This window comes from Athene noctua, chromosome 1 (assembly GCF_965140245.1).
Source record: "Athene noctua chromosome 1, bAthNoc1.hap1.1, whole genome shotgun sequence".
Lineage (NCBI taxonomy): Eukaryota > Metazoa > Chordata > Aves > Strigiformes > Strigidae > Athene > Athene noctua.
The window spans coordinates 29,079,513-29,096,240 of NC_134037.1; the positions used below are offsets into that span (position 1 = coordinate 29,079,513).

Consider the following 16,728-nt stretch of genomic DNA (forward strand, 5'->3'; position numbering starts at 1 on the left):
TACTCCCCATCATATTTAGTCCCTATAATGACAGAAATGGCAACAATATTCCAGACATGTGTGTAACACCACATATGCAATTTTCATGTTAATGTTATATATTAATATATAAAATATATATTAATAGAAATATCTCTCATATATTAATATATAATTAATATATTAAAATAATAGCTGCAAAGCCTTCCATTGAAGAACATCACAGAAAGAGTACCTGGCACTTCAAGAATATTAATTCAAATTATCCTTGATTTAAGAAGAGGAAACTAGCACAAAGAAGGGTCAAAGAAATCAGTGAAAAGGACAAAAGGACAAGGAAGACTGATCAGCAGAGACCTATCAACCTAGTTTAGCAGTCTCCCCTCTGGCCACAAGACCCCTCTTGCCTTAACAGCAGTGCTATTACTTAACTGACACAAAGTTTAACAAGTAATTAATAAGTAAGTTAAATTTGATCTCAGCTGTCTATTCTCTCTCATCATCCATCCCTGAAGTCAAAACTGCAGAAGACTCTGTAGAGGCTTGTGGAAATGAAAGGTCACAAGGTGACTTCCAACTTGCTTAAGGATTTTGGTTTTGTTTACTTATGCACATAGATCTGACAAAAGGGAAAGGGTTTTTGTGGGAGTAGCCTGATCCTGCCCTCCAGTTTTATTTATTTTCTCAGCTCATTCCTCCATTTTCAGAAAAATCGCACTGTCTTGGGAAGCACTGTCCCTCTCCATGCTGTGAACTCCATGCGTTTCTATGCTATAGCCCCTGTGCAGGAACATTGAAGGCACATGCTCTGTTCCTCCCAGCTCAGAGTTTGTTTAAATTAATGAGGACTCAGAAAAGGGCTCATATCAGTCTCAGTGTAAATAAATCCTCTTCTCTTCAACTAAGGTCCTTCCCTTAAAAAGAAATCCTGATACTGGCTTGCTTACTTGCTCCTCCCCAGAAAAGGAGAGGTTGAGAAGATTGAAAAGACAGTGACTATGATTCTCTATAGTCCCCTGATGACAAAACAGCAATGAAAATACAAAACCCCCTGACTCCAGCTACTTACTGAAAATGAAGCCCTACTTGTATATCTTTCAACAAGAAAAACAATGTTGATTAGCAGAGAAGAAGAAAAGGTGATACTAAGAACAGTTTAAAAGTTTTTAGAAAATATTTTTTGGTGTTTTATTTTTGTGCATGAATAGATGATTTGACACAAGGCCACAAAAGTGTACATTTCTGGGTCCAAACCTAATGCTAGTGCTCTGCCCCCAGCTCAGTTCAAACCAAACTGGCTGCATGTTACTCACAGAAATCAACTCTATGAATTCCATGACTTGGAACAAAGATAGTAAATACATCAGAACAGAAAAGTAAGTGAATATAGAAAACTGTTTTCAATTCACATTCAGAACCTTTTTTTTTTTTTTTTTTTAAATAGAACAATAAATGGTCTTCTCCATGATCTACTATCAGGTAAACAATTCCGATAAACAAGTATTTCAGATCAGATTACATGTTAAAATTGCCTGACATTAATCTTCTACTTAACAAACAAATCTCAGCTAATGGCATAGCCCAGGGAAAATGCAAAAATAGAAGCTCATCTGAAGGGCCTCTCATACAAGCAGAATGATTAAAGTAGATGGGGAACAACCCTGTAAGTAAAGCAAGCATCATTTGGTTCACAGTGACTAATCAAGATAGTTTGTAAAGCTCATGTTACATAGCTAGACTTTATAGAGCATGTATGTTCATTGTGGACATAATAGAAAGACGAATGAGTGAACCCAGTGTTTACCAGCACATAAGAGTGGCACATCTTCATTAACTGGTCTCAGGACTTTGAAGCCAGGGTTCATCCTGTCTAACTTGAGCCACTTAACTGAGGCAGCTAAATAAAAACTAGTTACGCTATGCTCGGTAGTGAGAGACAGGTATCTCCAGTAGCTATATGGGCTTTGCATGTGCCAAAACATGCAGGTTTTTAACCTGGGTGGCATACATCTGATTCCATGTGATACTAGTAGCCATGTATGAAACATACTAATTTTTATCCCAGTTGATGATTCTTCCATGTAAGAAAGCCCATATGGTAGCCAGTCTACAATACTGTTGTCTCTGTTTTGCGATGTTATGATACAGAATTATTTCTTTTAGGTATCATATAACAAACATACTTGACATGAGAAATTATTATGGGATTGGCTGGAACCCAACCCATCAAATTCTTGGCCCTCTAATTATCCATCTTCCTGGTTTCAGCTAAGTTTAGTTCCAATGATACCAATAAAACAAAAGCCAGATTTTTTTACATGTACATTAAGATCAACATATGTGCACATTTGTACACAAACTGTACACAACAGTGGTATTTCACTTTCAGCATGCTGACAGCAGGTACTCCAGTTCTTTGGATAGTCATGTTTTATCCTCTTTTGTTTTACTGCTACAACATGCCATGTCTATTCTTTCTGTTTATGGGTTTGGTTTGTTTTGATACTGACAGTTACTGTGAACTTTTAAATATACTTCTTGTCTGCTTGGTTTTCTCACTACAATGGCAATTTTTTTCCCTTTTAGCCCTCTTTTATGCTTATAGACTGTTTGCTCCCTTCCCCAGAAAATCTTGTTTGCATGCTCAGTTTGGGAAACAGTAGAGGCAGGACTGAAAATGTATTCATTTTGTATTATTATTTTGAATACTTCTCATTTTCAACAGAAGTATAACTGAGTTTTCTCATTTAGCAGTGTACACCACAGTTCTAAACAGAACACTACTTGGCTTTTGACACTGTTTTTCAAAACTGGCAAAATGCTTACCCTGTGCTCTTCTTGTTGTTGCTTTAAAGTTTCATATTCAAGGGCTGGCGCAGGAAGTTGAGAGATGATCATTTCTGTTTCAGTTAACCATGGCCAAAGCTCTTCATAAGTCTCCCAGAACTGGTTAACCAGGGACTGAGCCCGTTCCAGCTGGAGGTTTCTCTCAGAGTTCATTTGACAGACTGCATCATATTTCTGTAAGAGGCTTTCCATTTTTTTCTGTAAAATGGATTAGTATTAAAGTATTAACAAAATATAGCAATGTATGTTTTTCCACATGTCTATTACCTTCATTTCTAAACAATCTTTGATAATTACAGCACCAAACGAGAGTGAAACAAATTTGATTTTGATACTGTTTTGAAAGTATCAGTGTTCAAGGTGGACAGAATCACTGCTGTGAGAGATGGGAACTTGGCAGAGTATTTTCAAAGTAATTAAAACATATTTAATGATATTGCTATTTACTAATACCGCTATCTTCATAGGCTTCCAGTCAAGCTGCAAATTATTTGACTGCAGATCTTAGCCCCACTTCCTTACTGAAGACACTTATCTTCAGTGACACTTGGCAGAAACTAAGTTTTCCACAGCATTTTTGAACCAAAGCATCATGAACAATACATAAGAATCTGTGGGGTTTTTTCTTTAAATCTGACAAGAGAATAGGGTATACCATTGTGCTTGTAGCTTACAAACTTGCAACACAAACCACAAAACCTAATTTACAGGTTAGTACACATTAATTAATGAGGATGTGTTACCATTAATAATATTATAGAACTACAAGGTTTAAGCATTACAAATCTACTGTATTTGGGCATGTGATAACAAAAGAAAGTATCAAGCAGCTAAACATTTTTCCTGTGGAAGACTGCCTATGCTATCATTTTTATGAAATATTATATGTGACAATGTACATAAATGCTAGCCTTGGAAAAAACAGACACAGAAGCAAGCCATTGAATGTGAAGTAAAGAATCTTTTTTGGCAGAACAAGCTATCCTTCCATTTGTTATGTCTTGCATGTAAATTAAGTATAGAGATGCTATCCAAAGGACAAAACATAGCCTAACACACAGATAACACAGTATTTTTGACAAATACAATAATAGAGACTCACATAAAACTGCTCTTCCTTTTATGACTACAGCTTCACAGACAGGACATCTCATGTGTTTTAAATTCACTTAAGAGCAAATCAAATTTATTCAGAGATGCTGCAGCAGAGCACAATTAGTGAAGTATTGTTGTTCAAGGAGGGTGGTCAGTGGAGGGACTAAATTTACATAACATATCCAGCCTCACTGAAATTCAGCAAAAAAAAACCCAACACCACAACTAACCCATTATTAAACGCCAAAATAAAATAAAAAATCTGTATATATATACTGCCCCAACATCAGGCTCTGTGTGTGTGTAATAAACAAAGGCATAAGAATGTTTTTAATGGGCTGTGTTAAGTCAACAGGATGGAATAATCTTGGCAAGTAAGGTTTACACTGAAACCAGCAGAAATGAAAATATTCACACTGAGGTGCACAGCCATTGAATTCAGAAGAAATACACATGTCCAGAGCATCACTGACCGAAGAGACCTGGAGAAGATAAACAGCCAGATTCCACACACACCACCCCAGATGACTCACAACCTATTCACTCAATTGTCCAGAGGCTAAAATACCATCTGCCATGTATGAAGATAATAAATGGGGCTCCAAGTTAGTGACATTCAATGAAGAAAGTATACCATGTTTGCTCTTTGAACATCCTGAATGGCGAGTGATACACAACAGCATTTCTTCTAGTATTACAATCTTCAGACTAGAAGTGGCTGTAATTAATGCTTTTGTATTAGGATTTCAAGAAAGCCACTATAGGAATCCTTTCTACTTATATATTGTCTCAGTACCTACCACTGTAACTGCAATTTAAGGAACTTTACCTTCATGGTTGTCTTCTCTTCTTCAGTGCATGTATTCATCATAATCTTATCCCCAGATTTAACAAGTTCATCTATAGTATCTTTGTGCCTCAGAATCTCCATGGTAAAAGCCTTGAAACACAATAAAAATGGGTCAGGGGTGGGGTGGGGGGGGGAAAAATAGAGTACATGGTGCAAAAACTGGTTTTGAAGTGCATTATGATGGACTGAAAATTAAATCATGCCAGTACATTTTCTAGATGGAGAGTGTGCTGGCCAATAATTAACATGACAGTTGGAAATTAATTTCTTTTACCTTTTGAACTTGTAGCTGAGCTGTGGTCTGGTCTTGCTCAAGCCTAATATCACCCAGAGACATCAGTTTCTTTTCTGTTTCTGCAATCCAGGCAAATTCAGCATCAGCTGCTTGATCAAACTAAATGAGGGAGACATGAATTAGTTCAGCAGTTCTATAGACATGAAATTAGAATGACTATTTCAAAAATTTTAAAGATGATTAAAAAGCATACTTTTGAATTGTTAGAAGGATAGCGGCTCACTTTCCATATGACATTTTTATTTAAATGAAATACAAAGCCCAAAATGGTTCTGAGGGATTGTAATCCAAGCAGCTTAATTTGTAAGTGTGACAAAGCAACAGAAGCAAATACATTTTTACAAAACCTACAGCTCTCTAAACACACATAAGAAAACAAAAAGAGTTACAATTTCAGAATTTTAACTAGACTGTTTATTTTCATTTTATTCTACTTTCAAGTGTCTTTTCCATCTCTACGTTTGTTACTGCCAGTGTTGCAATCATCCTAAGAACCAGTTGTTTGACATTATCTTTTTAATCTTAAGAGCTGCTTTATTATTAAATGATAAAGATAAAACAATCACAATTCAACGAAGTCAGTGGAAAAACCTCACTGAATTCAGAGAAGACAGGTTTTCATCCAAAACTAGACCTTAAATTAAATGTGAAAATTCTTTGAGGCATTTCAGTGCAGCCAGTCCTTTTCCTAAAAGATTAACTTTTGACTACCATTAGTCAACACAAACATTTCAGAAATTACCTCAAAGTGCTAGAATAATGAGAAGATTTAAAGGATCTGTTTCTTATTAATTTGCAAAGAAAAGCATGAGATCCTGAAAAGAAGTACATGGGGATCTAATTCTTTTGAAAAGTAAGACCAAATTTTTTAAAAAAATCATACTGTCTCTTCAACTCAAGTTTATAAGTATGTATCTTAGCATGCACACATTTCAGTACTCAACAGGGGTAGCTTTGAGTATAAGCCATAGAGAAATATTACACGGGATGATCAGATGCACAAAACAGACATTGTAGAAACTACTAAGAACTCATTTATTTATTTATTTGACTCCCACTGCAATGAGCTGGACATTAATACAGCTCTGAGTTACTGTGAAAGTGTACGAGGTCATTTTATGTCAGAACCTGGTACTTGTGTTATTCTTATATATATATATATATGTGTTGTTGATCAGCTACTGCTGGTCTGTGCCTCTGTGGCTGTAGACCATAATAGCCCTTCTGCAACATAGCTGGAGTTCACTTTAGCCACTACATCAGTTTTGTCTTAGTGGTTAATCATGAGTCACAAAAAAACAAAAGAAGCAGTTCTGAGATTTCATTCTTTATGAGTCAATCTTTTTCAGCCTTTATAATCTATTTGTTACATGAAAGAGAGTACAAACATTCTTCTTCACTACGTCATTTCTCATTTAAAGTAACAGAAAGTAAATTTTGTCCTAAATATTGTTACTTCCTAATAGAAAGGTATGTTCTGAAACAATCAGTACTGTAAACATTAGCACAAAACACATGCACTAGTGGTAGTTAAATTCTGGCTTTAGAATCTTCATTTCACAACCAAGCTCTTCAGAATCCCATCTATCTATGATCCAAAGGAAGGAAATGAAGAAGGCAATTTCAAATGTGTTATATGTAAAATTAACTGCAGTGTAACATCCTGATACCAAATATACCTGGGTATATAAGTAATATTGAGTAAGTATTTAATGGAAATAAAATCAAGGCATGGCATGAAACTTCTAGGGTACATAGCGTCGAGGAAGGGCAAGACTCTGATCAACTCCATTTGCTAAGGGAGTAGGATTTCCAATTTGTGATGTTCAAATATAACATTAAGGAATAAAAAGCACAAAATTGTTATTCTCTGAATCCAAAATCTGAAGTGTTTTCTTCCCATTATGCATGACAGTTATTTATGAGCCCTGAACTTCACTTGAGTCAGCATAAAATCATCTATTTCATCCTCACCCAGTTTAACGAAGCATAGTTAATTGTGGTAATTTTCTTCTAACCAGGAATGATTGACTTCTGCATATGATGACACTGTGACTTGCTCCGTGAATGCTTTCTAAAGCACTCCCTATGGCTGCTTTAGAGGGAAGAACAAGTATGCCAAAAAGAATGTGACCTGTTTCTATGCAGCACTCCTTCACTACAGTAAGACACTGACCAAGGCCTTCAGTATTGAGAAATGAAGATTAAAACTTGTAGCCATATTCACCTCTAGGATAATTCTATCCATCTGGAAGCATTTTGCCCAGGTAGTTAAAAAAACAGGACACTGCATTACTCTATTAAGCTTTCAGCTTGCACTCACAGCATGAAACAACATGCTTACCCATTCATATAGCTGACTGCATTTCTCACCTTGGCACAGTAATGTCTAGCATGAACCCCACACTACTCCCATTAAACACTCATGCTCTTAGTGGCTTTGTCCTCCACAAAAACTTTTTAATAGTACTTGCACAAGCTGCCACAGGGTGAGGTAACAGAGCACTAGTTTCTCCAAAAAATTTTTTATTTTATTTTGCATGGTCTTTCTCCAAGCTAAGTGGAAAGTAGCTTATCCTTCAATGGAAACATGCTAAGTCACTTGATATTTATCTCAGGATATAGTGTATAGGAGTATACTGTGGTGATGTGAGTTGGGCTGAAGTGGAGGTTCGGTGTATGGAGGACTAGGGTGCAATGTGCCCTCAAGACATTACCCAGTGAAGCAGCAGCTCTGGACTTTTCATGCCTGGACCTGAATTTGCTGAACTTGTGCTAGGGGATGCAACATACTCATGAAATTCAGGAAAGCTGAAGGAGAGCCAACATATACTCTCCTGTCTGACCTTAGTGCATTGAAGGAAAAAAAAAAAAAAAAGTCCTTCACTTTTGAGGATTTGGTTAATGAGACAAGATAATATATCAAGCCCCTTAAAAAGAAACATGAAGTTATTTTTAACCTCAGTTACATGGAAATCTGAGTTATTTCCAGTCTACTCTTAGTTAGCTTTCAGCAAACATTGGAAATACCACACACGCTTCCTACTTGCCCTGCTCCTGTTTATGAGAATTATTAGCAGAAACAGAAATCTCCACCAATATTTTTATGCCTGTAACTGTAGGCAGATACAGGAAAATTGTGTTTCCATGATGCATTTATAAGCAAGCTTAAATATGGGGCTATTAAGTGACAAAATTAGAGTGCCAGTTCTCAAAGTGTACCTATATAAATACACCTCCGTGCATGTACAGAAACCTCCACATATTAAATAACTCAATTTTTGAGCCCCAAGAAGAAAAGTATTGTGGATATGAATAAAAGCAATTGTTATCTAAATCCTCCACTATAGCTGATGATCCAGCTTTTAACTGTGGAAAGTACAGAGGAGCTAGACAATCAGCTGATGCTAGAAGGTGTAGCAACCCTGGTGATTTCAGTGTTGCATCCAGTAAAATCAGCTGGGCATCTGGACCATATTTTACTTAACAAAAGATGATCTACAAAAGACATGGGCCATTGCCTTACTTAAGCAAACTCCTACTTAAGGAGCCATAGGATAGTTAAAGTAATTTTAGCTACAAACCAAATGGTTATGTCAACAAAAAGGCAGAAAACTAGAACAGTGTAAAGATTAGCAGAGTTCTGGCATTCATTTCTTAACAGTGGAGTCCCATTTAATTGAAACAGGCCTTTTGCTGCCCAAGCACACCAAACTTTTGGCAACATTATTAAAGGACATCTTTTGTTCAGGTACACATGGCCAGAGACTCTTAGTATCCAAAGAACAGTTTTCAGTACCTGCTGAGATTTCAGAATGGCAGCATCAATCTCATCCACTTTCCGAGAGATCGTGTCACTCACTAATCTGTAACGTTCGTTGTCCTCTGTTATCATCTTGTCAAGCCCCTCTCTGGCCCTCCACGGCACCAGCTCCAGGAAGGCACTGCCAACTTCATTCAGAGTGTCCAGTAAGCCTTTGTTGTTCTTTGCTTCTTTTTTCAGCTCCTGAAAAAGGCCATTTAAAGTAAATATGTCAGCATATGAACTGAACACACACAGCTTGCATGTGATTTTTTTACTCCTTCAACTGCTCCATGAGTTGAGAACTGAGACGTTTTCCACACAAACAAAACGGATAAATTACCACACATTTTCAGCTCAGTTGTATTAACTTTTTAATACTGTAAGCTGTTTGACAGGAAAGTGGGTGATTCTTGAAGAGAATTTTTTACAGAATATGCATTAAATATATTTCTCTAGTCCCTACAACAGTCTGAAATGCTTTGTAATTTTGCGAGACTTGTTAGTACCTAGTGAAGCAACCAAAGAAAATAAAACTAATGGATATTCTTTACAACCAGTAATGCCATAAGGAACCAAACCATCAGTAAGTGAAATCTAGCATGCAATAAAGCAAAATAAGATAAGTGATTTCTTAAATCAGCAATGACTGGATTAAATTCCAATCAAATCATCACACAATGCTTCAGGAATGAGTTTTTACCTGTAGAGAAACCCCCACCACTGTTTCATTTCTTTTTAGATATATATAAATATATGAAAAGATTTTTTTTTTTTTAAATTTTCTCCCCCCTCAACATTGTCCACACCATCCAGTTTATACTATACTTTTGAAATAAATGTTGTTAAACAAGATTAGTAGTATATATTTTAAATGCTGACTTTTTATGCTTTACAGGATTTTATCCATGTCACAACTACAGAACCAAAATAACTTTGTTTGACAACTTAAGAGTTTTCCCAGGATTAGGTAGCTGCTTGAATAAAAAGGAAATGCTGTGCTTCTGTTGTGCTAAAAAAAAACCTCAGCCCAATTTCACAAGTGATTATAACAGATGACTCTGGAAATTGAGTTTGATTCTTAACTACTGTTACATTTAGTCAAACGATCTGATGCCAAAATTATTTATTCACAAAACAACCTCATGCCAAACATAAGTTAACACAACTTAGCAGAATTATACAGCAATAAATACTTCACAGGTTCTAAAACCTACTTTTTGTCTTTCTTGTACTTGGCTTAATTCTTCACCCTTTGGTATCTGAGTTTCATATGACAGTAACTCCACTTCCACTTCATCAAGCCATTTGCAGAGTTCCTCATGAGTTGAGTGCAGTTGACCTGCAAGCTGCAGAGCCTGCTCTAAGGTCTTGGATACATCAGAACTCAATTTTGTAATGTCTTTGTATCTTGCTTTAATGCCTTCCAGTTTATCTTGAATTATTACAACTTCATCACCTAAAATATCAGAAGGATGTTATTAACCTGTGAAAAAAATATTTAAAAGCATAAAAAAACCCCAAATCCCAAACCCCATCTATTACAAAAATATCCATATTTATAAAATAACCCAAACAAAATGACAAGGTCAATCCTCAACTGATGCAAATTATACTACCATCACTAAAGTGTACAGAGCTGCGAAGTTTACCTCAGCTTGAGATCTTTCCTTCCATCTTTTTTCTACTGTACTAAACTATTAGAAAGTAAGGACTTGGATCCAATATTTAACACAAATGTTTTTCAAAAAAACCCACCCTTAATATCACAATAATTCTTATAAATGCCAAAAATAAAAGATTATAAGAGATTATTGAAAATGTGAAGGAGAAATAAAAAACCCAACAAAATATTAGATTTTCAATTACAGCAATATTTGACATCACTGTACACCCCCATTACTACTCATTTAAAATAAAAGGCTAAAATAAAAACAACATACTGAAATTTATTAGCATATATTCAGATTTCATTATGGACTATGCATAACGTAGACATCTGGAACAGAAAGGACATCCCCCAACCATATGTGTGTCTTAAAGAGCTCAAGATCTTTAGAAGTACTGAAAAATCCAGACAGAATTGATCTACAGAACAGACATGTACACAACTGGAATGCAACTTTTCCCACAGTATTAGCTCCAATGGACAAAGCTTTCCTCTTGCAGTAAAAGGTTGTCTAGTATCACATTCATCTGTGGATGTCTGCAGGGAATTGACTGCAACCACTGCCAAGCAGCCCTCCGTAATGAGTAATGTCCATAACTTGCTATTATGAATGGAATGCAGGTTCACTAAAATAATTTTCCACTAAAAATAATAAAGGATTCAAGGGCCAAATTCTCTACAGGCAAAAAAGGACTTTTGCTCACTTACATTAATGGTAAAAGTGGCCCAAAATCATAACCTACCTTGACCTCAAACCTTTATTAAACAACTACAACTGCTTTAAACAGAAAATATGGACAAATGTTTACAAGTTCCACTTCCATTTTCTCATTAGCACTTACATGTACAAGAAAAAAAGCCTGTTGAACCATAGTTTTATATAAGGTCTCACCTGTTGTTTGCTTGAGAAGCTCTAAGCCATTTTGTATAGCCAAATCAACATTTTGTTTTCTAAGAAGAATTTCTTCCTGAAGATCCTAAGAGAAAAGTCCATTTGTGTTAGCACAGACATAACAAATATGTTATTTTTATTTGGAATAAGCATATTACCATTTTAAACAAAACATATTAATAAAAAATAAATGAAGTATGGAAATATAAATCAAATTTTAAAATGAATTAAATAATAAATGAACAGAAATCAAAATACCAGTAGTTCAGAGTGCTGTTTCTCAAGCAATTCTGTGTTGCAGTCTTGGACTGACAATTTGCTCAGTTTATCATGGATTTCATTCAGCCAGTTCATCAATTCAACTTCGTCCTCCCCAAAAATCTGAGCATTGCTGTAAGCTTGCTGGAGCAGTTCAGACCTGCTGTTGCTCTTCTCTTGAATCTCAATGTATCGGGCCTGGGAAGAATCTAGCTTTTCCTGCACCATATCTTTATCTTCCCTGGAGCTCATAGTCTTTAGAGACTGACCAGTGCTAATGGCCTGATGTAAACACTTATTGTGAGCTAGGACATCATCTTCTAGGGCCTATATTTTTTTAAATAGGAATAATGGAAAAGAAAATCAGAAAAACATAAAAGAAATGTAAGTGGAACTCAATAAAAACTGAATGAAAAAGGACACATTGCCAACGTAAATATATAAAACTCAAATTACAGAAAAAAAATCAGTATGGTAAAACATAGGTACACCGCAACAGATTTGCCAGTTGTGTTGTACTTTACAGAAGTGTCTAAAAATAATGACACAAGCAAGCGTGTGGTTCATATCTTACTTTATGCTGAGAAATTTGCTGCTGCAATTTGGAGGCCTGTGTTCCAATGGGTTCTGCATTTGCAAGCCTCTTCTCCGTGGCGGTCAGCCACTCCACCAGTGGCTCCAAAGCTTCATGGAACTGCTGCGCTACCACCGAGATGCCTTCCAACTGACGATTCCTACCAATATGCCAAAAGAAAGGTTATTTTTTTGTGATGAAGTAAGTGTGAAATTGTTAAAAAAAAAAGCAGCCCTTGGATCCTTTTGGGAAAAAAAAAAAAAAAAAAAAAAAAATTCTGTCTTATTGTAGGAACCAGATGAAACAGAAATACATCCATGATACTCAATGAAAACCAGAGTAAATTAAAAATCAAATAAAATTTTAAAAAACCCACCTCTGAAGCAGGTTGAAACTCTTTTAGCTAATATGCAAGTTTTGCAAATAAATATCACTTTATTCATACTTTTTGCTCAAAATAACCTATCACTCAATTCAGCAAAACATTGTTTTATACCCAATTAAGACAGTTCTCAAGTCTCTAGCTGTCTTTAAGCATAAAGTTACATTCCCTTGACTATTATACATGTTTTAAAGTTAGGCAAGGCTTTACTGAACCAGAACATATCATCATGCTTCCTCAGCCTTGTATAGTATCTTTAAACATTTGTTCAGTGATGTGAACAGAACTATTTGCTCAACTTTTGCATCCCTTGTCTAGATAAAAGCTCTGAGTGAAGTTAGTAAGACAATTTTAATAAAGCACACAAACTTGACCTCCAAAATAAAAAAGCAGTACCTAAAACATTTCTGATTTAGATTACTACATTTCAGAGAAGATTCTTGATTACAGGAAGAGTCTTCTCTGCAATCACTGCTGAATAAATTTCATTCAAGCAGACTTTTAAGAGAGATTGGGTCTATGTGAAAAACATCACAATATTGTCTTTTAAAGGGGGATCTCATTCTAGATAAAAGCTATGTTTATATGTGCTTCCCAAGGCTTATAAACAAGGCAGACTTGACACACTTAGTCACAGAACACACAGTGAAGTACTCTACATAGTTTTCAAAATCATTCCCAAACGTCTTTTTCATTTCCAGAGATCGGCCAAATAAAAATTGGGGACAAGCTGGCAGCTAATAGATGGCTTGCAAAAAGTTGCAATTTGATTTTTAATTAAATACCACCAGACTACAAGAATAATATTAAATTAAACATGACATTAACATTTACCCCAGCCAGTGAGTCAGGTTCCTTCAATAAATTAAAAAAAAAAAAAAAAAAAAGAAAGAAGGAAATAATGGTCTATTAGTGGTTGTCTCTACTAATTAATAATATTATTAGTATGAGATAACAAAAGAGGCTCAGAGTACAGGAACTAAAGAGAGGCTACCAGAAGGAGTAGGAGACAGAGGTGAGTTCAATGCTACTCTAAGTGCCCAAATCTCAACACATCCATTTGTTCTGCGCTGTTAAGCTTCACTGGTCATTTAAATTCCTTTTCTTCGACTTTCCAAGTCCTATCTTGTTATCAATTATACGCCTTTTTCAAGCCACCTCTTATGCACACTCTTCTCTCTACTTTGAACGAGGTTGGCCTTTTTCAAATCTCCACCCAGAAAACATGTTCAGCAACCCTTTCAACACAGATTTCTTCAAAGACACTTTACAGTTTATAACTTTCCAGGTATTTTATATGTTGACAACAACTCATAAATCTAAGTGTGTGTGTATGTTTTTTGGTTTTTGTTTTTTAAATGGAACTTAAATTGGACGCAGTGTCCTTAAGAGATAATGTTTCCCAAGTTGCTAGAATATATCTACATACTTTGATGGTTCTTTTTCTACTTGAGAACTAAGGGAGTTCAGCTCAGCTCCTTGCATATCAGCAGCTGACAGTATGAGGCTCTCTTAAATTGCAGAAACTAACTATATGGATGACATCGAACAGAAAAAAGGGAAGAAGAGTTAAGTGTCCCCTCTTTGTAGCAGCATGTAAGGATTTTGAAGTTCCAACGGAACATCATTATTATTTAAGTGTAAAATTTGCACTTGATTCTATGCAAAACAGGTTCTTGCATCAAGAAACTTGCATTCTAGCAAACTAACAGAGATAAAATATTCGGAAGATACGTATACAGTTAATCCTAGCAGATTGTAGCATCTTAGGCAAAACATTTTTAAAAGCTTTTGGTCTGTCCAAGTCACTTCTCTCGGCTTTTCCTTCAGAGGACCTATTATATCAACATCAAGACACAATAACGTAATGTAAGAATGATAGTACTTATGAGATTTCATACTACAGAGTTCCACATGCTGCTTCTAATAATCTATCACATGCTACACCTGCATTTTTCAAATCTATGAAAGAATTTCAAATACCTTGTTTCAGCTTTACTGAGCAATGCATCCCATCGACTATCCAGGAAACTCAACTGTTTCAAGATTTTCACTCTATCAGCAGCTTCTGCTGACTCTGCAATTTTCTCCCCTTCACGCTTTATTACCTCAACAGTAGGCTTGCGATCATCCAGCAACCTCTGGAGAAGCTACAGAGAAAGCAATCGGTACCAGATTATTAAGAAACACTGTAATAACACAAACATAGAAACAGAAGGAGCTAGACTTCATGAAAACCTGTTAAAGCAAAAAAAAAGAAAAAGCAATGCCTATATTGTGATGAAAGTGTGAGTAATGCCAATCAAAAAGAGACAGACACACCACACACCAACTGGCTCCCCCCCTCCTCACAACACATGCTCATTTTAGTTTCTCAATTGTTTTGCTACAAACAGCTGAGTTTCACCAAGCCCAAACAACCTCCTTGGTTTCTATGGGGTAAAGCTGTGTGACAGCCCAAAGAGTGAACATATAGAGGAAGAAGTGCTATTTAATACCACAGAGGGAAACAAACTATTTAAAGTATCTGATGTATTTTATAGAAACATTTTTGAGAAAGCTGCATGCCATTCTAGATTCAGAAACACAAAGATATGAGATATATACAGACATAAGAAAATAGATACAAAAACTACTGTATAATTGACTCATTACTTGAGATACAATTGAAATCACTGATCTAGTCCAGTAAATTAACTTCTCCGTAAAGAATAAAACACACCTCTGTCTAAAATCCTCCCTTCCTCCATTCTCTAGTTGCCTTTGTTAACATTAATATTTTGTCTCTGCAGATGTCACAACATGAGAACCTGCACTGGTCGTAATTTTATATTAAATCTGTGTGGCAGTGGGCCACACAGTCCAACTGCATGGACTGTACATTTCATAAGCTACTTTATTGCTCTTTTTTCCATATCTATTATGAAAATTTTAAAAGTTGACAACACTGATAACGCTTCTACATTATTAGCACAGGCCATTTACCAACATTCCAACTAATTACCAACAACAATCAGGTCACAATCAGGATCAAAAGCCAAGTATTTAAGTCCACACTGCAATATTACCTTGGAATTATTACAATGAAAATGTACTAGTTTTTATTTCCTACTTTCCAAATAGCCAAACACTGGATTTTACACTTTCTCTTTTACCAATAGACCTTTAATAATCCTTTCCAGATAGTGTTAATAATTCTAAACCAAGTTCAGACTGCATAGCGTCACTCTTTGTCTTATGTCCCAGACAATGAGCACTTCTCCCAACCCTGGACAGATTCCCGAGTATTTAATAGATGGTAGCTTTAAACACCTCAGCAAACTTCAGGTAATATAATACTCTTGAACAGATTTTATGCTTTGACAAAGACTGGGAATTTATTCTCACTGATCCAGTAGAAGGAGAGAAATTCTGAACACATTTCACTTACTTTCTGTTCTTGTATTTGGGCCTTCACAACTTTGAACTCAGCAGATGGTGGTTTCTGATTAGCCACAAGGTCTTCTGTATCAATGAGCCAGCTAAGCAGAGATTCAAGTGCATCCTGAAATCTTCCACAGTGAAGAAGGGCTTCCTGCAATTGTGCAGCACGCTGGGCAACCTAAAAAAAAATGTAGAGGATTGGACTGTACTCACCTTTTCTTTTTATTTCTGTGCAATAAGTAGCCAAACTCTGTAGAACATCTGGCAATATCCCTAACAAATACTCTCATTTTTATAGCTGTTCATAACAGCACTGTGACATAATTTAGCATTAATCTCTTGGTGCTGCAGACATCCAATGAAAAGAGGAGGTTGACTCCCAGTAAATCACACTGCTTTAGTCATTCCTTGCATGCAATACTCCTGTTTTATACAGCTAGGGTATTAAGAAGCATACTGACAGGATGTTTGTGTTTCAGATGGTCTTTATTTTCCTTGTAGAAAGGCCGTGTCAGGAACCCAAAGTAGCAACTCTTAATAAGGGGCAATAATCCCTTCAAAGGGAAGATGAAATAGGAAAGAAGGTGGCAAATAGGTGAACCACAGGTGTCTGTGGTTCTGCTGCATCACTCCTTCAGAAAGACAAAGGAAAATAAGCGCTG

General features: G+C 35.9%; 1 protein-coding gene across 8 annotated transcripts in view; it reads right to left on the reverse strand.

Annotated features, from left to right (window-relative positions):
* The window catches only part of DST (dystonin), a 310,970-nt gene that overhangs the window by 50,238 nt on the left and 244,004 nt on the right, over positions 1 to 16,728 (reverse strand). For 7 of the 8 annotated variants that reach the window (XM_074895774.1, XM_074895777.1, XM_074895776.1 and 4 more), the window contains 10 exons: positions 16,074 to 16,244; positions 14,627 to 14,793; positions 12,262 to 12,421; positions 11,688 to 12,014; positions 11,430 to 11,514; positions 10,086 to 10,327; positions 8,866 to 9,072; positions 5,046 to 5,165; positions 4,751 to 4,861; positions 2,806 to 3,024 (listed from right to left, as the gene is read on the reverse strand). In XM_074895774.1, the coding sequence (XP_074751875.1) occupies positions 2,806 to 3,024; positions 4,751 to 4,861; positions 5,046 to 5,165; positions 8,866 to 9,072; positions 10,086 to 10,327; positions 11,430 to 11,514; positions 11,688 to 12,014; positions 12,262 to 12,421; positions 14,627 to 14,793; positions 16,074 to 16,244 (1,809 nt within the window). The remainder of the gene's footprint in view (positions 1 to 2,805; positions 3,025 to 4,750; positions 4,862 to 5,045; positions 5,166 to 8,865; positions 9,073 to 10,085; positions 10,328 to 11,429; positions 11,515 to 11,687; positions 12,015 to 12,261; positions 12,422 to 14,626; positions 14,794 to 16,073; positions 16,245 to 16,728) is intronic. The other variant, XM_074895781.1, reaches the window with a different exon arrangement.